Raw genomic sequence first — 26,541 nt, 5'->3', positions numbered from 1 at the left:
GGGTTACAGCTCTGTGAATGGTCAGGTTTACACACTTCACAGCACTCACCATAACACATACCCTCCCCAATGTCCACAACCCAACATATCCCATATTTTTAAAAAAATGTTTTTTTCCTCATAATTTTCTAGTTTTTTAGCCATCTAGGATAAATTCTAAGTAATTTTACTTTAAGACTATCAAAGAATAGTAATTAAAGATTAAATGGCCCACAAAACAAAGGCAATAGGAAATAAGATAAATATTATGTGTTTATTTGCATTTTTAAGTGAGTTATTATCTCTACCCCTTTTCTCTGCATGTTTTACAGGAAGAAAATTTTCTACTTGGAGTGAGGCAATTTTTAAAAAAAAATCATAAAAAACATAAGTGAAAACTAAATTACCCTTGATTATTTTTATTAAGACAAAACATATATAGTTTTCCTGCTCCAAAGTATTCAAATTACAATTTAAATGGAAATAGCTGGGCATAGTTTCTTTAATAATAAAAAAGTTGCTTAAATAGTACTATATTCACATGCTTGTAAATCAAAGGAAAAAGAGTATTAATCCATCAAGTGACTGCCCCCAACAAACTCAACTGTCTTTATGTATCATTTCTTTTTTTTTTTTTTTTTTAATATTTTATTTATTTGACAGAGAGAAATCACAACTAGGCAGAGAGGCAGGCGGAGAGAGAGGAGGAAGCAGGCTCCCCACGGAGCAGAGAGCCCGATGTGGGGCTCGATCCCAGGACTCTGGGATCATGACCCGAGCCGAAGGCCGAGGCTTTAACCCACTGAGCCACCCAGGCGCCCCTATGTATCATTTCTTTACATGCTTTCTATACAAGCAAATATATGTTTGGAAAGTGAAGACACAAAAGACAACCTCCCCCAGCGCAGAAGCAGTGTGGGGCTGACTACACAGACATAAAACCCATTGCCATATGTGGGCTAAGCAGTGGTTCTCAGTTGGGATGGAGAACATTTTGCCTCTCGGGTGGACATAAAGCAATGTCTGAAGACAGCTGAGAGTCACAACTAGGGGCAAATATTATGTGCATCTAGTATGTAGAGATGAACATCCTATACAGCTCGTCCCACCCCTAACCTCCCACCTCCAAATGAAGAACTGCTAGGTCTAAAACTTTAATAATGCTGAGGCTGAGAAACCTAGATACGAAACAACATGAGTGGGAAGGCACCCTGAAGTCAAACAAAGGACACTAGCAACTATTTCTTTTTCAATGTGAACTTACTCTTCTCCATTCCTTATGTTTCCTAATTTTACATGAAGGAACAGTCTCTAACCCTTGGCCTCTCCAGCCCCTCACTAACAATCTCCTTGGAGCTGGGGAATGCCTATGGAGTTTGGATTATTTTTTTCTTTTTTAGAGAAGGAGAGAGAGAACATGAGCAGGGGTGGGGATGGGGAGAGGGAAAAAGAGAATATTAAACAGGCTCTTTGCCCAGTGAGGAGCCCATCATGGGGTTGATCTCATAACCCTGAGATCATGACCTGAGCCAAAATCAAGAGTCAGATGCTTAACCAACTGAGCCACTCAGGTGCTCCAGGAAATGCCTAAGGAGTTTGGAAGAGGAAACTGAGCATATGCAGCCTGACTTCACCCTCTCCAGTCCTTGGTGGGGAAGGGTGAGGCTTATGCTTCCATCTACTTCCTGAGGAGGAAAGGGACCTGCCCCTAGGGAAGGCAGGACTGCAGTGTTCGAGTGCTGCCTATGGTGCTTGGAAATTTATAAAAGAACTACAACAATATTTACTATTTTATTACTGTCTTCCTTCTCTCAACATTGTGAGATTTATTCTGGCCATCCCAAGCTGCAACAGTTTGGATATTTTTATTGCTACATAATTCCCCATTACATGCATCGTCTACAATTTCTCTATTCTACTGTGATAAACATTTTAATTTTATCTCTATTTTTTCTATTACAAATAATGCTGTTATGCACATTCTTCTACAGGTCTTTTGGTGCACACATGCAAACATTTCTGTTAAGTCTTATCCTGTCTTTAAAACTTAGGCACTAGTCACACGGGATTTTTTTCTTTGTCAGGCTAATGCACTTTACAGAATTTCAGCAAGAAAGTGAGTTGCTGTTTATTAGGCTTTCCTGAAGTCCCAACAATTTTCAAGACCAGAGGCATTCTGGCTGTGTATAGGAATGGCACTCAGCACTGGGTCAGGAAGTGACCTTCAACTGACACCTTCAATGTAGAAAGTGTGCATCCCCTCGGGTCATTAACTCATTTTCCATTACTACTGAGATCTAGACAAAAAGGAAAATCCAAGGAGGGTGGTTTTTGGTTGTTTTGTTTTGTTTTGTTTTGTTTTTGTTGTTGTTTGTTTGTTTTCCCTCCAGTCTTTGCTTTGGAAATGAGACTTGTCCAGGTGCAGGGATACCTATTTATACAGTGCATGGTGACTAAGCTGAATAATTGTGATGAAAAGGTAAAAAATAATACTGTTTTTAAGGAAATGAAGAAGGAAAAAAAGATTAAATTTCTTTACCATGATGAACCCTATGATGGCTAGGAGTATTAATAATCAGTTCCAAAGGACCAAGGTTATCGATGACCTGTTTAAAACAAAAGCAATATTTATATTTATACACACAGGTATCAATAAAATCTACATATATTCATGTTAAAAGCCTATGTGGCATAAGAGATATTTCAAGTTTCAAGGTTGGCCTCAGAGTCAGAAGAAGTTTCTCTACTTCCTGGTATTCACATAAAAATTACAATAAGCTGTGGGGTGCCTCAGTGGCTCAGCGGATTAGGTGTCAAACTCTTGATTTCTGCTCAGGTCATGATCTCAGGGTCGTGAGATTGAGCCCAGCGTTGGGCTCACACTGGGCGTGGAGCCTGCTCAAGATTCTCTCTTTCCTCTCTTTCCCCTACTTCTCATGCTCTCCCTCTCTCTCTCTCTCTCAAATAAAGAAATAAATAATAATAAGTTTCTAATTGTATACTAGGAGGCAGTATAGTGGTAGACAGGTTAAGAGTTAGGCTGCCTAAATTCAGTTCTTAGAGCCTCCATTTATTACTATGTATGATCTTGGGAAAACAACTGAAGCTTTTTCTTTTTTTAAGATTTTATTTATTCATTTGAGAGTATGAGAGACAGAGTGAGCACAGCAGGGGGAAAGGCACAGGGAGAGGAAGAAGCAGGTTCCCCGCTGAACTGGGAGCCCAACCACGACATGGGGCTGGATCCCAGGACCCTGAGATCATGACCTGAGCTGAAGGCAGACACCTAACCATCTGAGCCAACCAGGTGCCTCTAGGTTTTCATAACTCAGCTTCCTCATGTTTAAAAGGGAAATATTAAAAAATATCTACACAATAACATTCTGAGTATTATAAGCAGCATGGTATTCATACACCACCACTGTTAAGGCTCACTTCTCTCAGGTCCCATGTCATTTCATGTTCTTCACCTTTCAGCTGTGTCTTTGTTGATTTATGATAGCTAGAGCATATCATATGCTATTACATTTGCTTTCTGGTTAGTTGAGAGTTGGTTTCACCCAACCATGTAGCAACAGCTTTTAACAACTGCATTAGGGTGATTCTGCTTATTCGAATATAATCCCAAGTGATCTTTTACCTGTAAATGCACCATCTTCGTGTCATTTTAGAGGCATGATTAAAAGTCAAATATATGAAGGGGCCTGTTCTTTGTTTGTTTGTCTTTGCAGTTAAGGACCCTTCATAATGTGGTCTATAACTCTTTAAAGTTCTCTCTCAACATTTCTCAGTAAGGATCCCCATGCCACAGTCTGCAAATCGTAAGGAGTGTAGGAACCAGGTTGGTGTCATAAAAAAGAACTGCAGGCCACATATAAGACATTTGGTGTGCTATATAATCAACATTAAGCAATATGGGAACCCTTTTAATTTTGATTATACTATTATTCCATCAATTATGGGAAATAATAGAATACTTACTTTAATTATATCTAAATGGATTTGTTAGAGCCTACTAATGACAAAATCAAAACACTGTTGTATTTTAAGAAATTACTCACCCCTGGAGTTAACTTCCATTTAGAGGACATATGAGGAATAAAAGAATGAGTTAAATGACGCTCAAGGGGAAAAAACATCCCCTGACAATCATGACATCAACATGAATGGGCAACAGGTCAGTAGGTATGGGGCTAGAAGCAGAAATGGGACTGCTCAAGATAAAAAGATACTTAAGTTACATAACAACTAAATGGAGTGTGGTGATCTTGTTTTGAATACTGGTTTGAACAAACCAAACAAAGAAAGATATTTTATAGGCAAGAAGGGTTAAGACAATGATTATATATATATTATATATGTGTTACTACACAATAAAAATATTGTTTTTATTGTAAATTATGTTGGAATTGTCATCGCATAGGAAGATGTAATTTTTTGTCGAGCTGTAAAACTGAAGTATACATAACGTGAGATCTGTGTTTTGCTAAAAGATACCTGGCAATGAATAAAGAAAAAGCAAAAAAGATAACCAGTGAAAATGAATCAAAATCATAATGATTTTTTAATTGAAATGATGGATATATATATAAATGTATTCTATTATTTTCTCCACTTTTCTGAATGTTTGAAAAATTTCAGGATAAAATTTCACATAAAAGCAATTATTACTCTAGTAATACACAGTAGTGCTGTTAGCCTTAATAGATCTTTAAGTCCCAAACAAATTTCTAGATTGCAACTCCTTATATAGCGGGATTTAATCATGTTTTGGCAATGCCTGACAGACATTAAAACACTCAGTTAAAAATTGCTCTGCAAATGTGAACAGCTGCAGTAGCCACACTGTCCCCAGCTTGTGGGGTCCCATCAAGAAGCTGCAGCAACATCGCCATGTGGCAGTCTTGTAGCTCTCTAAAGGGCAGGTGCCACCACCATCTTCTTACTGAACCCATTGTTTACACACTTGAAAGAAGAAGTCCTTGCCTTCCATACTGCTGCCAAGCTTCTAAGGTATTTTTAGTTTCCATTATGGAACAGACAAACGTTTGCGTGCAAAGGATGTGTAATATTTTGTGTCCTGTATTGATTTAGCCTCCGTCCCCTTCTCCCTCCATCCCTCCTTTCTTCTTTGCCTCCTTCCCCCACTCCCCCACCCATTCTGTCTTCTATCTTGGAGTTTTATCACCATTTTAAAATTATTTCCACAAGAAATATCCTATGGGCTCCAAACAACAGACTTTTTGGTTAACTCACAGAACAGAACCAAAGAACTATCTGTATTTTTTTTTAAATTCTAGGAGTTTAAAATACTATGAATATATAGCAGTTACATCAGACTATATTCCTATTAAATAAGCCACAAAAGGTATTATCCCACAAATGGGAGTATTAACGACCAGGGATTGGGAGGGGAGTAAGTAGAAATAGCCCTGTATTTTACTGGACTCCACTGCTTTGTACTTGGTGGAAAAATATTTGTTAAGAAGAAGAATGGTGATGGATAGAGAACAAGAAAGTGGGGTTTCTCAGCAGTCAGAACATTGAAATCTGATGCTCTGTTTGGGCTTTGTATCTCTGGCAGAGAACCAGATGGAAAAGGAGAAAACCATTTCATCCTTGTTTGTCCCTTTGGTGCCTAACATATGTTGCAAAAACAGACAACAAAAGGGGGTGGAGGAGACTACACTGACCAGCTTCTGCTACCCAGATGCATTTCTGATCCTTGGTCCCGGCATGTGTGCAGCCAGATTTAAAGCCACACAAATGGTGAGTGCATTCATATGACTACAGCCCTGGCTGAGTGCACTATACACACACACACACACACACACACGTGTGTGTGTGTGTGTGTGTATATATATATATATTAAATATATATATATTAAATATATATATAAATATAAATATATATATTAAATATATATATAAATATTAAATATATATATATAAAATATATATAAATATATATATAAATATATATATAAATAAAATATATATATTTATATATATAAATATATATATATTAAATTTATATATATAAATATATATATTAAATATATATATTAAATATATATATAAATATATATATTTAATATATATATATTAAATATATATATATATATATATATACATATTTTAATGTCAAGTCCTTTTCCTCCAAGAAAATCTTTTGCTCCTACAACACAGGCAACCACAGTCAAATTTCCTGGTAGTGCCTATGAGTACCTTGGAGCTGAGGAAGACCACCTTGGTGGGGAATGATTCATCATTCAGACAGCCCAGTTAGAACCTCTCTTGTAGAAAACTCTTCTGACTCAAAATAATGGAGAAGTCATCAATAATTAATACGGGTTGAGCATAATGACTTAATTATCGCCCACTTTTGCAAATTCAGTCATTTAGCAATTCAACCACATCTAGCTTTGAATCACTTCCTGAAAATATGTTGCTGTGGAAGTAAATGCAGCTATTGTCATTTTTAGAAAGTTATTTTTCTGTCTTATTTCTTCACATTTAGATAAGTTAATTTAAATGATGAAATTTTATAACAGAGGACTTAAAAACCACACAGTCCCATACTCTGTTATTTTTTTTTTTAAGATTTTATTTATTTGACAGACAGAGATCACAAGCAGGCAGAGAGGCAGGCAGAGAGAGAGGAGGAAGCAGGCTCCCCGCTGAGCAGAGAGCCGGATGTGGGGCTCAATCCCAGGACCCCGGGATCACGACCTGAGCCGAAGGCAGAGGCTTTAACCCACTGAGCCACCCAGGCGCCCCCATACTCTGTTATTTTTTAAAAAAGCATAAAACTGAAGCTCAGAGAAGTTAAATTATTAGTCCAAGTTCAAACAGCTTGGAGGAAGCCCTAAATCTTCTTGATTTCAACTCAGGATTCTTTTTATTTTTCTATTATATTGTTTCTAAGAGAAACAGAAATATTTCCATCAAATAAAAGTAATTTAAACTTTTAGAAGTTTCATAGACAATAACTAAGTACTTTTTTACTACATCCCAGTCAAAAGAAATCCGAGTATTTATAAGGAGCCTAGATGCTTCAGATTCTAAACTGCCCCCTCATGGGATTTTAGGCACTTCTGGTCTTTCATAGGTCCGCAAAGCACGGTCTAAGTCTTGTATGTTGTCGTCTTCTGTCAGAGTTCCATAACCTGAGAACCCTGGATGCCTAGAAAGGCCATAAATAGGCTTCAGAAAGTCAAGAACACCCTTAAGTGTTATACCAACTTTCCTGAGTATGTACCGATGGGTATTCTTCTGGGAGGAAACTACCGTTTTTATCATATACTCAAAGGAGTATATGAGTCCTCAGAGGTTAAGAACCAATGTTCCTTTGCAGAAATGTCTGTTCATGTCCTCTGCCCATTTCTTGACTGGATTGTTTGTTCTTTGGGTGTTGAGTTTGCTAAGTTCCTTATAGATTTTGGATACTAGCCCTTTATCTGATATGTCGTTTGCAAATATCTTCTCCCATTCTGTCAGTTGTCTTTTGGTTTTGTTAACTGTTTCCTTTGCTGTGGAAAAGCTTTTGATCTTGATGAAATCCCAATAGTTCATTTTTGCCCTTGCTTCCCTTGCCTTTGCCATTGTTCCTAGGAAGATGTTGCTACGGCTGAGGTCGAAGAGGTTGCTGCCTGCATTCTCCTCAAGGATTTTGATGGATTCCTTTCTCACATTGAGGTCCTTCAAAAGTGCTCCACGTCACTTGGCATCAGGGAAATACAAATCAAAACCACAATGAGATATCACCTCACACCAGTCAGAATGGCTAAAATTAACAAGTCAGGAAATGACAGATGCTGGCAAGGATGTGGAGAAAGCGGAACCCTCCTCCACTGTTGGTGGGAATGCAAGCTGGTGCAACCACTCTGGAAAACAGCATGGAGGTTCCTCAAAATGTTGAAAATAGAACTACCCTATGACCCAGCAATTGCACTACTGGGTATTTACCCTAAAGATACAAATGCAGTGATCCGAAGGGGCACGTGTACCCGAATGTTTATAGCAGCAATGTCTACAATAGCCAAACTATGGAAAGAACCTAGATGTCCATCAACAGATGAATGGATAAAGAAGATGTGGTATATATACACAATGGAATACTATGCAGCCATCAAAAGAAATGAAATCATGCCATTTGCGACGACATGGATGGAACTAGAGCGTATCATGCTTAGTGAAATAAGTCAATCGGAGAAAGACAACTATCATATGATCTCCCTGATATGAGGACATGGAGAAGCAACATGGGGGGTTAGGGGGATAGGAGAAGAATAAATGAAACAAGATGGGATTGGGAGGAAGACAAACCATAAATGACTCTTAATCTCACAAAACAAACTGGGGGTTGCTGGGGGGAAGTGGGATTGGCAGAGGGGGAGGGGGCTATGGACATTGGGGAGGGTAAGTGCTATCGTGAGTGCTGTGAAGTGTGTAAACCTGGCGATTCACAGACCTGTACCCCTGGGGATAAAAATACATTATATGTTTATTTAAAAAAAAAAAAATTTGGAAGGGGAGGCGAACCATAAGAGACTATGGACTCTGAAAAACAACCTGAGGGTTTTGAAGGGTCGGGGGTGGGAGGTTGGGGGAACAGGTGGTGGGTAATGGGGAGGGCACGTTTTGCATGGAGCACTGGGTGTTGTGCAAAAACAATGAATACTGTTACGCTGAAAAAATAAATAAAATGGGAAAAAAAAAAAGAAATGAAATCTTGCCATTTGCGACGACGTGGATGGAACTAGAGCGTATCATGCTTAGTGAAATAAGTCAATCGGAGAAAGACAACTATCATATGATCTCCCTGATATGAGGACATGGAGAAGCAACATGGGGGGTTAGGGGGATAGGAGAAGAATAAATGAAACAAGATGGGATTGGGAGGGAGACAAACCATAAATGACTCTTAATCTCACAAAACAAACTGGGGGTTGCTGGGGGGAGGTGGCTATGGACATTGGGGAGGGTAAGTGCTATCGTGAGTGCTGTGAAGTGTGTAAACCTGGCGATTCACAGACCTGTACCCCTGGGGATAAAAATACATTATATGTTTATTAAAAAAAAATTTTTGGAAGGGGAGGCGAACCATAAGAGACTATGGACTCTGAAAAACAACCTGAGGGTTTTGAAGGGTCAGGGGTGGGAGGTTGGGGGAACAGGTGGTGGGTAATGGGGAGGGCACGTTTTGCATGGAGCACTGGGTGTTGTGCAAAAACAATGAATACTGTTACGCTGAAAAAAATAAATAAAATGGAAAAATTCTCAAAAAAAAAAAAAAAAGAACTAATGTTCCAAACAAAGGTCTTTTGACTGTTTCCTTTGCCCCTCTTATTTATATGGTGTTTTCAGTTACCATACTATTAAAACTTGGATGCTAATTTCTAAGCCAAACTTTGGAAACAGTAATATGTTTTCTGCCTATTTCTTGAAATCATTCTTTTCCAAAAGGATCATTTCTTATATATCTGTATGATAAACAAACAAAAAATAAAATAAATAAAACAATTTTGTAATAATAAGCTTCATCCATTGTATCGGTTAAATTTTATCCAGCAGAAAAGCTCTGGATCTTTTGCTGTACTGGTCACAGACTCACTTCTCTCCCCACAGTTTATCGCAGAGGTTGGAAAAGGAGTTAAATATAAAAGCAAGAGAACAGGGCCCGTAGACACTGTCATCTTCTCATCATGTCATTGCCCTCATCAAAAATAAAGTGCACTTGAAGGAAAGGGTCCTCATAATGAACTAAATAATGCTCAAACCACATCGAATTCAAAGCTGTTCAAATTCTTTCTCAAGACCGATTTCCAATGTTCTCTTTCTTCTGCCTCAAAGACCTTCACCTCCCATCTCGACCTGTTGGAATTCTGCTATTCCTTCAAGTCCTACCTACATTTTGAAACACTCTTCTTGATTTTTCGAATGAGAATTTTTTTTGCCTTTTTCTGAATATGTATTGAGACATCCCTAATTTTTACATCCTGCTATTCTGATTTCCAGTAATTTGTATTCAATTCCTCTACAATATTGAAAGTTCAGGGAGGACAGAAATGGGACCCTGCTCCTCTTCAAGGTTCTCACAGCACATGCAACATGGCCTTGCACAGAGTGACTTCCCAACAAGACTGTACTGAGCAAATAAATCCACCTCACAGCCAACCCAACCCTTTTGCCTTTATAGTAGTGTTTCTCAAATGGGGATGACTGTGCTCCCAGGGGACTTTTGGCAATGTGTGGAGATACTTTTGGCAGTCATACTGGAGGAAGTGCTACTGTAATTTAGTGAGTAGTGGGTTTCAATGCTGCTAAACATCCTATAATGCACAGAACAGTACCCCAACAGTGAGAATGCCCTCTGCTTCACTGGTATACGTGACTTCCTGTACTTCAATCTTTTTCCAGTTCCAGAGGGAAGCACTGTGTTCCTGTCTTCTAGTCTGGAAATTCGAGGGAGGGGTACATTAAGGAATGAGCCTAGTTGTCATTCCCAAGACTAGAGGCAAAACATAAGTCTAGAGTGCCCTTGGCCTTTAAAGCCCAGATTGCAAATCCAGACATGACCTATGATCTAGGGAATTGCAAAATGAAGATAAATAGATAAAATGCAGGGGCCAACCACCAGTAACAACAAATAGATAGAACAACAGACAAATAGATAGAAAACAGAAAAATAGAAAACCAGAGTCCAGATAATGGGATCGTTGAATTCTGCTGATAATTGGCAGGTGAATTTTTTGAACTATTTTTATGTTCTCTCAGTACAGGATTATGAGGGCTTCAGTTTCAGTTAAAAGGAGCCAGAGATATAAAATCTCCATATCAGTTTCCATATCACCAAATGATTCTGAAATGGCTTTTGAGAGTTCTTATGACCCTTCTTCCCCCTTGCCCTGCTGGCACATTTTGAGTGAGGTGAATGACTTAGAGACCTAAAGGTTAGTGAAAGTTCCATTGTTTCTAGGTTATCAAGCAGGAATAATTTTGCCCTAGAAATTGATAAAGTAAGTACATGTGGTAAATCAAATAATTAAATGTCTACTATGAATTGGTTGCAACTAATTCCTTCCACACTGTAGCTCTCAGGAGTTTTCTGATTACCCTATATCATCTGAAAAACATACCTCTGTAGGTCTTTCCAATTGAAATGGAAAAATCACTTTGAATTGAACTCTGTAAAGCATCAAAATAAATGTTCTAAATTACTGTACTGTCTGAAATTATTTCTTATAAAGTTAACATATTCTATTCTATACATTTCTTAGTAATTTTCACTGATTCTTCTGATTGGAAAATATTGATTGTTTGGGTTTTTGTAGTTCATGTAAGAGTGCAGAAATGATTAATTAATGCACAAGTTGGAGGGCCCCACTTGCTTTTAACAAAAATTCAGTTAATTCAAAACAAAATAATCTTGTTTTTATGAACTGCTCAGAAAATTGCCTCTTCTTAATCACTCTGACAATTGATGTTAAAGAGACTTTCTATATCCATTTTTGAAAGAAACATCTCAATTCTATTCTTCTGTCAAATTTTAGCATACTAGTTGGAATGTCTCATTATATTTCCACCCTTCAGTTTTCCTACCTGCAAATGGGTACTAAAAATACTGGAATATATTATTGAAAATCTATAGGAGTATTCTTAACCTCTTACTTTTCAGAAAAAAAGTGTAAGCCCATAGTTAATTTAAATTTCTTTCCAAGTAAGACATGCTTACAAATATTCATGCTTCCTGTCTGAGAGGGAAAAAATCATAATAGGGAAAATATGTCCTAAGAAGCATGTGTTTTACAGAACACTTATTAACAATGAATGTGCCTACAATATGAGAGTCGCTGAGGAGTGACTGGGCTGGGGGTGAGGTGAAATGAAATCTCCATAGCAGGAAAATGCCTGCATTCAGATGAGCATAGGTTATAGGGATGACATTAACTCTAACTAGTCAAGACTTCTTTATAGCATTATGCATGACTGATGTTCCAGGGACCCTGATACCACTGTAGGCCTCCATGTTTCACTGCAGTCAGTATTTAAGGGAAACACTAAGCCTGTTCCCAATACATTTATTATCTGATAGGAAAATCATTGTCACGTTATATTTAACTAAGAATGATATGCTTGACATACGGTCTGAAAATGGCAAACTTTTCAAATAGATTAGTCACAAGATTCAGTACAAACCCAAATTAAAATTAAATGGACTAATAATTATACCATGATCAGTTGTTTATTTCATGGTAATTTACCTTCCTTCCTTCCCTCTTTTCTTTCTTTTACTTTCCTTCTTTTAACTATCTATCAACTAAGCATGTCTGCATGTACATTTATGAATAAAAAATTTGGAAAATCTTTTATTTGGGAAGACCTTTACAATAACTATAGGCTTATGCATATCTTTTTGGAAAGTAAGCAGTTATAAATATTTCCATGACCTTTCAATATATATTCTAGTATTATAGTTGTATTTACAGACAGAAAATCTGAAGGACAAATATAGAAATGTATACATATAAATTTATCCTTATTAAATATATTTACCTATATGCTAAATATATATTTGAATGCCAATCAACAACTATTTTAAGTACCTAATTACCAACAAGCATTTTCTATCAGTATTGGAAGTAGTGTTTCAGATAATTAAAATCTACATTTATAAATTTTTATCGAAGTTTCTTAGGAAAAGATAGTTGCATAATAAGCCAACCAAGTAGTCCCTTGTCAGCCAGTCCATTCATTCTGCAAAGATTTATTGAATTTTTCTGGATTTACTAGGTTTTAGAAATAAAAGGAAATGCAGTGATACACAGGCACTTCCTATAGGAAGCTTATTTATGTCTAGTGGACTCTTCAATGGAGGGTAGAACTATTTCAGAAAAAAAGGTTTTATAAAAAGTTTTCTTTTTCAAAAATTTTTCGTGCTTTTGAGAAGGATGAGAAAAGCACTCATTTTTTTCTTTTCCGTTACCATTTCACAGTACAGATATTTGAACTTAGAACCCACTTGAATTTATAAATGGCACAAGATTACCTAATAAGAAGAAAATTGATTTCTTTTCTAGGTCAAAAGCTAAGAATGACCTTTAGTAAAAATATATGCTTTTATCTAGCCCCCTAGAGTGCAGCTTTGCAAAAAAATCCCACTGATGGCCCTAGGAGAACACTGTAGAGAGCTCCCTTCTGTTCATGAGCTTCTTCAACAGTCACTGTGTGAGGTTCACTTATTTAAAAGGTATTTATTGAGTGCTCAGTTTATGAAAAGTCCTGTGTTAAGATCTTCTGAGAGATGATGAAATAGAACAATGGAAATTATAATTTAGTTACAGGTAATTTAACTATCTCTTAAAGTTACAATGAGTGACAATGTCCATTGTTATTGGTTGGAACATATATAGGAATACATGTTTTACTACCAAGAAATTCTATAGCAATTCCTCATTTAAAGTTTTAGGAAAAGAATAAAATCCATGAACACTACAAGTTAACATATTAAAATAATTTTACTTCTTGTTCTGAATTAGTTGATTTTTAAACACTCATTGTTCTCCTTGTTAAAAACTTAATCAATCTGAACATTTATGGATAAATTTATATTGTAGAGAATCTGGTGATGAAATGTAAAAATAAAATCTTAATGACCTCCCCCACTAGTTCTGCTGTGTTAATTCAAGACGACACACTCAAGTATTTAGACAGATGGTGGCGGCAGCCATATTAACCTCTGATTTCTCTACAGGGAAGCAAGAGAAAGCAGAGCTCTTAGGATGTGTGCTTGTCTGCCTAGGTTCACACTTTGAAATCCTCGACAAATGCTGATTTATTCACAGCCAAATGTTTTCCTATCTGATTAGGCAGCTTTCTACTTCAGTAAGCATGTAATATGAAGGTAGCTGAATTTCCACACTGAGGAGTGAAAAACAATATTTATAGTTTGGAAATAAAACAATCTGGAGGAATCAGGACTGTTGGGATCATGAAGAGCTTCATAGGGAGTAAATTTCTGATGAATCTATACCATAGGGTTAAAGAGTTAAAAGCTTAGTTTTAAGAAGAATGAGACTAGGCTATGTTTATACAATAAATAGCAGTTTTAAAGGACCATGTTTATAATAAATTATCTTGAAGGTTGATTCTTGTCACTTATGATTGCATTATTCCTCAAACAAGAGGACAAGAGCTAGACAAGTTAGCATTTTATTTGAATTTGTCTCAGCTTACATTTTAAATAACACTTTTGGGGGTGCCTGGGTGGCTCAGTGGGTTAAAACCTCTGCCTTCGGCTCAGGTCATGATCTCAGGGTCCTGGGATCCAGCCCCGCATCGGGCTCTCTGCTCCGCGGGGAGCCTGCTTCCTCCTCTCTCTCTGCCTGCCTCTCTGCCTAGTTGTGATTTCTCTCCGTTAAATAAATAAAATATTAAAATAAATAAATAACACTTTTGATTTTTCTTTGGAAAAATGCATGCAAGTGGCTACTGAATGTGTTCCTTCAAAAAGAGGTGGATTCCAGGTGACTTTCTTTTTTTTAACAACACTAATTAAATTGACAGACGGGAAATAGGAAACATTCATAAGCATAACCATATAAAACTTCATTCTAGTGAAGTTTTATATTACCAGTTTGGATACTCAGAGAAAAAAAGAATCACATTATTATCATTAGTAACATTATGTTAAAAAAAAAACATAGATAATAAACTGAGGGGTTAAGTAGTCCTTGTTTAAATATCCAGTCCTGGCAGTCTTATAATACATGCTCCAAATACATAACTCATTCTAAAACTAACTACATTTTGATTATTATTATAAATGTAGAATGGATTTTCAGTCAGTAGATTAGATGCTACAAGTATCTGTCTCAAGTTCATTTGCCCTGTTTTCAAAACAACTGTCTTAGCCAGTTCATGATGCTATAACTAAATATAATATACTGGACGGCTTAAAAAACGTTTACTTCTCAGAGTGATGGAGGCTAGGAGATCCTTCAAGATCAAGGTGCCAGAAGATTTAGTGTTTGATAACAGTACCAAACAGTGTTTGGTAACCTTCTTACTGTATCCTCTCTCTCATGTCTCTTCTTACAAGGGCGCGAATCCCATCATAAGGACTTCACTCTCATGACCCATTTACCTTCTAAAAGCCCCATTTTCAAATATTATTACATTCGGGATTATGGTTACAACACAGGAATCTGAAGGAACACAATTCAGTCCTCTCTGATCTAAGTCTTTGTTATGAGAATTTGTTTCTCCTGATCCTCTCCAATAAATACATATATTGTAAAAAGTCTAGTTAATAAGATCAATTCAATTGTTAATTAAAAAGGTATTTGTTGGGGTGCCTGGGTGGCTCAGTGGGTTAAGCCTCTGCCTTCGGCTCAGCTCATGATCTCAGGGTCCTGGCATCGAGCCCCACATCGGGCTCACTGCTCAGCAGGGAGCCTGCTTCCCCCTCTCTCTCTGCCTACCTCTCTGCCTACTTGTGATCTCTCTCTCTCTGTCAAATAAATAAATAAAATCTTAAAAAAAAAAGGTAGCTGTTGATGGTCATCCAAGTTCAAGACAATGGGAATACAAAGATAAATAAAACACAGTCTTTGTCTTTAAGAAGTTTACTGTGAGCTCCCATATTCATGGTGCTCAAGCTTCCTAATATCAATGTTGCAGATTCCTACCCTTGATCAGAGGAGATTTATGTATAATCTATGGTTCTTAGAAGGGGTCTATTATTACTGTATATTTTGAGTAAGCACCCAGATAACTCTGATACATGCATGTGATCCATCCAACTCTGACCTTATGTACCAATTCTAATATGTAGTCTTACGACTTTTTTCATAATAGCTACTATAATAACTAGTATTATTTAACTGACTATATACAACTAACATATGTTATTTTATTAAGCCTCAGTGCACTTTTATGGGGTAGGTATGATTACCTTCATTAAAGATTAGAAAGCAAGGTCAGAGAATTTAAATAACTTTACTAAATATTCACACCCATCCTTCAGCAAGCATTTCTTAAGATTCCATTATGTGGGGATGCTTTTAGGCTCTGCAAACACAAGAGTGTACAAAACTCCAACAGAGGATAGATTTCTCTTTGATTACACAACCTACACTCTTAGACATTATGTCTTATTACTTTCTTGTTCTTAAAATAGTCTTCTTTTCAATTCTGTTAGTAGATTCCCAACTTCTTCCTTATGCTGGAAACCCTCAAATTCCATTACTTTCACAACAGACATTTTAAAATAGTGATCTATGAATTTTTAGATAGTCTTTTGATGAGCTTTGGGAAGCTCAATAAAATTATTTTTTTATGCAAAGTTTTTTTCCCTTTAGGAAAGAATCACAGAATCTAACAGATTCTTGAAGGAGGACATAATCCTCAAAATGATAGTAACAAGCGATGCCAATTCAGGTCATCAGGCTAAAGTAGTCTCTTTGTCTGGCACAGAGTAGGCACTCAAGAGCTATTTTTTTAAATATATGAATTTCAAAGAGATTTGCATATCTAATACATTTGGGAAAATACTACAAAATTATACGTGAATAAGGGTGAATTATCTTAAAAGGTCACTACAGAACAGAATAAAAGATCACTTCTAGAGAGAACATATATAGGACTTGAAGACAGGCTACAAAGAGGTCAAAGAGTTCTTTGGAAACATCAGTATTTGACCATGATGTTGACCTGAAGTAGCAATGGAAGTGAAGAAGAGCCTCTGAATTGAGTCATAATGAAATACATTTTAAATATGTTAACTCTGGGTACTGTCAAGTATTCTTGTGAATATATTAAATGAGACATTGGAAACACTACCTTCAATCTGTAAGAGAATTAACGTTAGAGCTACAGACTACGTAATTACTTAGAGGCAATATGAAAATAGTGAAGTAAATTAAATTCTAAAGAAGGAAGAAGAGAGAACTGGAAGCTGAAATTCAGAGAGGAATAAAAGGGACTATGGGAGTAAACAGACAGAAGTGCTGTGAAATGTCTCAGCTTATTTCCAGGATGGAAGGCTTATTAGGTACTATTGAAATAAGTACCTGATAGACAAGGAGCATGAAATTTGATTTTGTTATAATAAGTATTTTGTTATAATAATTATAATAAGTATTTTTCAAAAACATTTGTTTTAAATGTAACTGCTTCTTCCTCAAAAATTCCTTAAAATTCTAAAAGATACATGATCATAACCCTTAAAAATTTATATTAGGGAGATACAGCATAGCTGTACCCCAGATATAAGTACAAATAAGTATAAACATAACAAACTTACTTATTATCAACAAGAGGTATAAGTATTTAAACACTGCTATATGTATTTATTAAAGTTTGTATGTATATATGTACTTATATACACAAACATATGTTCTCATAAGAGACAAGCCACATTTTACTTTTTGTTATCAAGGAACTCAGAATAATGGGAGAGTTTAGTAACAAATACAATATAGATGTATCAAGAAGTAAACTTCAGCATTATTAACTGAATGCTTTTCATAAGCAGGAACCAATATGTTACAGTATTCACGTCCCCCAACAGAGCTCACTCTTATTCCTTAACTCCCAATGTGGAAATGGAAATAAACACAGCAGTAATGAAAAGAAAAGTGCAGCTCCTCGAGTACAGATCCTTTACCTCTTTGGTTAGGTTTATTCCCAGTTATCTCATGGTTCTTGGTGCTATAGTAAATGGAATTGATTCTCTAATTTCCCTTTCTATATTTTCACTGTTAGTGTATAAGAAAGCAACTGATTTCTGTGCATTGATTTTGTATCCTGCCACATTACTGAATTGCTGTATGAGTTCTAGTAGTTTGGGGGTGGAGTATTTTGGGTTTTCCAAATAAAATATCATGTCATCTGCGAAGAGAGAGTGTTTGACTTCTTCTTTGCCAATTTGAATATTTTTATTTCTGTTGGTCTGATTGCTGTTGCTAGGACTTCCTGTACTATGTTGAACAACAGTGGTGAGAGTGGGCATTCTTGTCGTGTTCTGATCTCAAAGGGAAGGCTGTCAGCTTTTCCCCATTGAGAATGATTTTCGCTGTGGGTTTTTCATAGATCGAGTTCATGAAGTTGAGGAACGTTCCCTCTATCCCTGTACTTTGAAGCATTTTAATCAGGAACAGATTCATCATTAGCTATTAGGGAGATTCAAATCAAAATCACACTGAGATACCACTTACACTAGTTAGAATGGTCAAAATTAACAAGACAGTAAACAACGTGTGTTGGAGAGGACGTGGAGAAAGGGGAATCCTCTTACATTGTTGGTGGGAATGCAAGTTGATGCAGCCACTTTGGAAAACAGTGTGGAGATTCCTTAAGAAATTAAAAATAGAGCTACCAAAAAAAAAAAATAGAGCTACCTATGACCCTGCAATTGCACTATTTACCCCAAAGATACTGATGTAGTGCAAAGAAGGGCCATCTGTACCACAGTGTTCATGGCAGCAATGGCCACAATCACCAAACTGTGGAAAGAGCAAAGATGCCCTTCAATGGATGAATGGATAAAGAAGATATGGTCCATATGGAGTATTATGCCTCCATCAGAAAGGATGAATACCCAACTTTTGTATCAACATGGACGGTACTGGAGGAGATTATGCTGAGTGAAATAAGTCAAGGAGAGAAAGTCAATTATCATATGGTTTCACTTACTTGTGGAGAATAAGGAATAACATGGAGGACATTAGGAGAAGGAAAGGAAAACTGAACTGGGGGAAATCAGAGGGGGAGAAGAAGCATGAGAGACTGTGGACTCTGAGAAACAAACTGAGGGTTTTGGAAGGGAGGGGGGGAGGGGGTCGGGGGATGGTTAAGCCTGGTGGTGGGTATTATGGAGGGCATGTATTGCATGGAGCTCTGGGTGTGGTGCATAAACAATGAATCTTGGAAAACTGAAAAAATACAATAAAATAAAAAAAAGAAAAGTGCACTTACAGAGTTAAGTAGGAGGTGAAAAAAGACATTCAGAAGGAAGTGGTAATTGAGTTGCATTATGAAGAATGTTTGGAAAAGGTCATCAACAAAGAGAGCATAATATAAATACAGAAAATGAATAAGCGTTTGGGAGTGCATGAGAGCAAAATGAAGTGTGGTTTAGCTGGAGCATCTGACTAATGGGATGAGAACAGAGCAGTAAGGCAGGGTCATATTCTAAGAACCCTGAAATCCATTCATGAATTTAAGGTATTTGATTTTGTCCTGGAGGCAGCAGAAAGCCATTCAAAACTTCTTATTGTGGATATTTGTACTCATGTTGGCAGTGCCTGATATAACTAGGTTTCTAAAATCACCACCATGGCTGTTGTATGCAAATATCTGGAAGAGAGATGAGTCTGTAGGAATAGAAGAGAATAATATTCTATCATAGCCATCTGTATAATTGATGGAAGGAGCATAAGCTAAGGTGAGATAACAGAATGGAAAGGTTAAGAGAGATCAAGAGCTGTTCAGGAGGAAAACGAGTATGTAATACTTTCAAAGAGTGAAAGGATGAGCTATTAACAATTATGCCAGGAAAACAGACATATATTGGGGTTGTTCCACGTAATCTGGTCATCTCTAAGAAATGTAAAATCACTGATACCAGATTTCAGAGGAGGAAAGGAGAAAATAGTTTACCAGGCTTTGAATCACATATTTACTACTAATTAGCTACAACCTTAGGCAAGTTATTTAATTCTACATACTTCAACTTCTCTTTGAATGGGCACCATAGGATTGTATGAAAATTAAATAAGCAAATCTTATCTTTAAAGATTTTTTTATTTGAGAGAGAGCATATGCACAAGTGGGTGGGACAGAGGGAGAGAGAGAAGCAGGCTCCCTGCTGAGCAGGGAGCCCCACATGAGGCTCCATCCCAGGACCCTGAGATTTTAACCTGACCTGAAGGCAGATGCTTAACTGGCTGAACCACCCAGCCATCCCTAAATAAACAAATTTTATGAAATGCTTAGCAGTGACCGACACATGGTCTGAGCTACGCAAGTACTTACTCTTAATAGAAGAGCTGCTTTATGAAGATTTAAAGAATGTATAGAATAGCAAAATGTAGAAAATATGAAAGAAGAGAAACAGTAATAATTATATAGCAGATGTATTTGGGGAATGGAAAGTAGTCAACTCTGAATTACACAGAATGGAAAGTAACAGGATGTACACAGGAAATCTATTTGAAGGCAGTGCATGAGAAACATTAAATTAAAGCAATTTAGACTTCGCTCATCAAACAACTGAACATCACCAAAGGATTTTCAGTAGGACTAACCTCTGAGGATAGATTACATTTTAAGAGGGACAAACAGATGTGTATAAAGGTCACACAGTAATTTGATCCAGGCAAGATTACAACTGAGTCCTGTCTTAACTAACCAATAGGTTTGAACTTCTTTCACTGTGCAATGTGGGTTATTTATGAACCCTGTTGCCTCCCATCATGGTACACTAAGATATAACCAAATAAATAGAGTGAAGAGGAAGGGTAATAAGTAGGTAATGGCCAAAACATAAGCTCTGAAGCCAGCTCGGTTACCTTATATAAACTGCAGAATCTCAATATTCTTAGCTTTGAAAAAGGATAGTGTTTGCTCACAAAGTTGGTGAATATAAAATTTCCAGTTTTCTGAAATTGTCTATTAACTTTCTGGGATAGTTTCCTGCTGCATGTACTTCTACAGGTACCCTTAAAATAAAGCCTCATCAACTGAGGTTATTTGAAATTATATTCATTCTTTACAAACTATAAAAGTTTTTAAGTAGTCAAAAGTAGTTGACCTTTAGTGATTCAAATTACTCTATGGGAATTAAATGAAAATCTTGTGCTTAGCACATACTGGATGTTTAATACATGGTGGCTATTATAACAGTATGGTCAGAAATGGATGAGAACAAGGAATCTGGAGCCTGACTACTCAGTACAAAGCCCAGCTCTGACACTTACCAGTCTTATGATGCAGGACAAGTTACTTAGTATACTTAACTTGAGGAAACAGTATTACCTATTCCATAAACTTGTTATGAAGATTTAATGAGATAGTATTTGTCAAAATGCTTAAAACACTTTCTGACAACGTGAGTTCTGGATAAGTAAATGACATGCAAAATGAAGTAAATAAGAGACAAATAAACAGAAATGTCATCTCTTCAAGATTTTCCTGGGGACAGATCAAACAAATGACAAATATCAGTAGCTGAGAATTTGTGGCTTGAGATGACTGTAACTGTTTAGTCTTCTAAAATACAGTTATTTTAAAATATCTTTTGAGCTACTTTTCCTTCATCCAGAATATTGTATCTCATTTTTCCAGTCTCTCTTTTCTTTGGTCTTTGTTACTATATGCAAGACTACAAATGAAATAGGCACTCAGTGGATGTCTGTGGGATATAATACTTGAAATATTTAAAAAGATATATTGACTTTGGTAAATTTCATAATTTTCTACATTGACTAGTTCCTGAATTAGAAAAAAAAAGATTATGACAAAAAAACCTGAACAACGCATTTCATGACCAGAATCTCAAGCTCATAAGGATATACATTTTTCTTTTTTTTTTTTTAGATCTTATTTATTTATTTGACAGAGAGAGAGAGAGAGAGAGATCACAAGTAGGTAGAGAGGCAGGCAGAGAGAGTGGGGGAAGCAGGCTTCCTGCTGAGCAGAGAGCCCGATGTGGGGCTCGATCCCAGGACCCTGAGATCATGACCTGAGCTGAAGGCAGAGGCTTAACCCACTGAGCCACGCAGGTGCCCCGGATATACATTTTTCTAAAGCAAATTTGTGCCTTATTTTCTTAAGTCTAAAATCTAACTGCATTTATTCATATTAATAATTCATAACTAACCAAAATATGGACTGCACTAAAATCACAAGTTACAAAATGTACACGAATAATCATAAGGATATCTAGGAATGGTTAGTAAGTGACATAAAATAAAATAGTTATCTAGTTTACAGAAAAGATAAAAAGAAAAGCAATAGTACTACAAACATCTATAGATTAGAATATGAACTATCTTTTTTAAAACCAATACTGTGTATTGTTATTATGTTTATTTTATATAAGAAGAAACTAAGGCACAGGAAGGTAAACTGAACTGTCCAAGGTCACATTAATAGTAATAAATGAAGTCAGGACTTGAACTCAGGCAATATAATTCCTGAGGCCACAAAAGGAAAACACAAGTTTTCATTATGTAAGTAGTTATTTTCTTTTCTTTTTCTTTCCCTTTCCCTTCTTTTTTTCTTTCTTTCTTTTTCTTTCTTTCTTTCTTTCCTGCCTTCCTTCCTTCCTTCCTTCTTTCTTTCAGTAAACTCTACACCCAACACGGGGCAGGAACTCAGGATCCTGAGATCAAGAGTCCCACGCTCTATGGACTTAGTCAGCCAGGTGACCCTACTTTTATTATGTTTTTTTTTTTTTAAATTATTTATTTATTTATTTGAGATAGAGAGCACGAGCTTAGGAGCAGGGCAGAGGGAGAAGGAGAAGCAGGCTCCCTGCTGAGCAGGGAGCCTGACCTAGGGCTCCATCCCAGGACCCTGAGATTGTGATCTGAGCTGAAGGCAGATGTTTAATTGAGTTAATTAAAGCCACCCAGGTGCCCCACTTTTACTATGTTTTAAAAAACACACTTGAGATGAATAACTATGTGTTATGATATGCATATTTAGGTTTTAATAATTACAGTATGTGAAATATTCAAGAACATCTTTCCAAGTGTCTTTATGCAAAATAAATATTAATTAATGTAATGAAAAAGTTTTGTCAACTAGCTTAATAATTCTAACACAAAGAACAAAATAACAGCTACAGAAATCTGAGATAAACTAAACTTGTTTCTCTGCAATCATGACTTAGAATTCATGTTACAAATGTTATATATTTTATATATAATGGTTTAATAAAATGGAAGATGAAATAGATAAATGTACTTAAAACCACGTTTTTACACAAGACTGGGTCTTGGTAGACTCCATAAGGTTTTGAAGAACAGATAAATACTGCTAGTCTTCCATGAAAATCATAATGTTGGATATAAAAGGGCCATAAGCAAACCACTCTATTAGTTGTATGAAGAAGTCAGATCTAAATCTCAGGTCATGCTGCTACCGCTTTATTGTTTTTGCTGCCGTAAAGTTACGCTTTCCTATTCTTTTCTCTATCTCCACATTTCTGTAAACTTCCAGTTCTTATTGTCTCTTCAGTTATGTAGCTTCATAATTCTACTACGTATCTCTTATGCTTTTTAATTCTGCACACTGCATTCCTGCATTTCTCCTATACTCTAATTCTGCTGATGCTTACTCTATAGGTGTGTCATATTGATTGGGACTGTTGTATGAGGAGTATTATGCCTTCATCAGAAAGGATTAATCTCAACTTTTGTATCAACATGGATGGGACTGGAGGAGATTATGCTGAGTGAAATAAGTCAAGCAGAGAGAGTCAATTATATGGTTTCACTTACTTGTGCAGCATAAGGAGTAACACAGAGGATGGAGAGGAGAAGTGAGATGGGGGAAATTAGAGGGGGAGATGAACTATGAGAGACTGTGGACTCAGAAACAAACTGAGGGTTTTGGGGGGGGTAGGGGAATGGGTGAGCCTTATGGTGGGTATTAAGGAGGGCATGTATTGCATGGAGCACTGGGTGTGGTGCATAAACAATGAATCTTAGAACACTGAAAAAATAAAATAAAACTTTAAAAAGAAATAAATAAAAAGGAAAACTTTAAAAATAAATAAATAAATAAAAAGGGAAAAAAAGAAATGGAAATTCAAAAATTTAAGACATAATATCTGATGTGGGAAATCCACTGAATGGGCTTAAAATTTGTACATTAGAGAGAGCAGGTGAAAAGGTAATTAAACCTGAAGACAAGTTAACAGAAATTAACCAATCTAAATAAGAAAGTGAAATTTAAAAAATTAGAGAACATTACTGAGATATGAATCAATATCAAATAATCTAATACACAGGCATTTTGAGTCCAAAGAGAGGAGAGAGAGAAAGGTGTAGATACAATGTTTAAGGAAATAATGGCCATGTTTGTTTGTTTGTTTCAAAATTTGACCTAAAATATACTACCTGAGAACTCCAAGCAATGAGGCAAAAAAAAAAAAAAAAAGAGAGAGAGAGAAATATATGGTATAAACAAAGAAATGAAAGAAAGAAAACTGTCTATTCAAAGACTACACAATAAGAAAGTAAGAAGGTCTTGGAGAATTTTTAAATAAAAATTTTTTTATCAATTGTACAAACAAGTCTTCCTGTTAAGCTATAATAATAAAGTGAGGAATTGGGATAAGAGGACAGAAATCATAAATGACTCTTAATCTCACAAAACAAACTGGGGGTTGCTGGGGGGAGGTGGGATTGGCAGAGGGGGAGGGGGCTATGGACATTGGGGAGGGTAAGTGCTATCGTGAGTGCTGTGAAGTGTGTAAACCTGGCGATTCACAGACCCGTACCCCTGGGGATAAAAATACATTATATGTTTATTAAAAAAAAAAAATTTGGAAGGGGAGGTGAACCATAAGAGACAATGGACTCTGAAAAACAACCTGAGGGTTTTGAAGGGTCAGGGGTGGGAGGTTGGGGGAACAGGTGGTGGGTAATGGGGAGGGCACGTTTTGCATGGAGCACTGGGTGTTGTGCAAAAACAATGAATACTGTTACGCTGAAAAAATAAATAAAATGGAAAAAAAAAAAAAGAGGAAAGAAATCAATAGAAGAGAACAGAAGCCTAAAATTAGAGCCGACCACGTACGGTCAATTTCTTTTCAACAAAGGATTCAGGTAATCAAAAGGCTGAAAGAAAGTTTCTACTTTTAAATGGTGCACAGAAGTGGGTATTCATAAAAATGATAAAGAGTTCATGGAGAAAATACAACAAACAAGAAAAACCATTTAAACTAACCATTAAAAAAAGATAAACTTCAAAATTCAATATTTTTTTCAAAATAAACAGAAAATGAAAAAGCATGCTACAGGATGGAGAAATATAATTGAAATGCATATATCTGACAGTGATTTAAAACAAGAATCTATAAAGAATTCCAAGTCACTTAAGCAAACAAGTCAATAAAAAACAGATAAAAACTTAAACAGGCAGTTTATTAAAGCAAATGCATCAAAGACCAATAAGTACCTGGAATGCTGCACATCATCATCAATTATTGGAGAAATATTACCCAAAGAGAGAGCTCCTTGCCCACATTAACATGGGTAAGATTAATGTTAATACCTCCTTCTAATCCTTCTCCCTAGTCTATCCAAGTATCTCTCCTCTGGGAAAAGAGTTGGCTACCCACCTGTACTTCTAGAAACATTTCATGTATCTGTGAACATATAAAACATATAGCTGTTTTCCCTTTTTTAATAAAAATATTAGCATATATTATACACTGTTATTTTTTTGGGTATCTATCCATATTAGTACATAAAAAGATGGCTCAGGGGCACCTGAGTGGCTCAGCGGGTTAAGTCTCTGCCTTCTGCTCAGGGTCCTGGGATCGAGCCCCGCATCAGGCTCTCTCCTCACCAGGGAGTCTGCTTTCCTCTCTCTCTGCCTGCCTCTCTCTCTGCCTACTTGTGATCTTTATCAAATAAATAAATAAATAAAATTCACACACACACCAAAAGATGGCTCATTTTGTTTATGATTGCATCATATTCCATTTAGGGGCTCTAGTTCAGCACTATAAAAATCCTTGAATCACATGGGTTCAAATCTTCAATACCAAAGAACTATTTCTTTTTTACATTTCTCTGTACAAGCATAGACTGATATGTACATAAACAATGACAGTAAATCAAAGGTAACAGATAATGATAAGGTACTAGATGCCATTATTACTTTGTACTGTGTGAATCAACTAATACTGAAATATCATCTATAATCTCAAATGAAATGACAACATTCCACAGCTCTTAACTTTAAAACACGTATTAAATAATAAGTATTCTCCAGTAAACTCAGAAGAAAAGAGCTTCACTGACTATGTGCTGCAGACATTTTAGATGAATGAGCAATAAACAAAAACGGAGGCAAAAATTAAACAGCAGAGTACAGTTTATAGCAGAAGGTTTTTTAACTTCCAGAAAAGAGGAAGGGGATGGACACTGCTGTGTCTTCATCAAAGTAATCCAAAAGTAAACGGAAAATTTCATTATAAACTCTTTAGTTTGTTTTAGGATCTATTTTTTCTCTCACATACAATCTTTCAAAAAGCACATTGTTACTGTTCTGCTTTGTTTTTCTACTTTCTCTTATCCTACCCTGACTGATTGACATGAATGAACACATCTTTCCGTTGAGAAAATCAGTACCTCCTTAAGGCCAAGTCCCCCTCAGAGTGAAAACTGATTTCACAGCTATCAGTTGCCATGAAACAACTGAAAAAATCAAAGCTCCATTCAGGTCTAATCAGGGCTACTGTCATGTGTACCATGGCTGACATAGGGTTTCTGTGACTGGAGTATGTTTTCTGTGTATTAAACTTTAAAAAATTAG

The 26,541-nt window shown here is 36.3% G+C and overlaps 1 protein-coding gene across 3 annotated transcripts in view; it reads right to left on the bottom strand.

The window, feature by feature from the left end:
• Nucleotides 1-26,541, bottom strand: part of AGMO (alkylglycerol monooxygenase) — a 371,384-nt gene that overhangs the window by 199,103 nt on the left and 145,740 nt on the right. For all 3 annotated transcript variants that reach the window (XM_046020060.1, XM_046020059.1, XM_046020061.1), the window contains exon 6: nt 2,519-2,585. In XM_046020060.1, the coding sequence (XP_045876016.1) occupies nt 2,519-2,585 (67 nt within the window). The remainder of the gene's footprint in view (nt 1-2,518; nt 2,586-26,541) is intronic.

Source organism: Meles meles, chromosome 10 (genome assembly GCF_922984935.1).
Source record: "Meles meles chromosome 10, mMelMel3.1 paternal haplotype, whole genome shotgun sequence".
NCBI classification, from domain to species: Eukaryota; Metazoa; Chordata; class Mammalia; order Carnivora; family Mustelidae; genus Meles; species Meles meles.
This window is presented reverse-complemented; position numbering and strand designations above follow the sequence as displayed.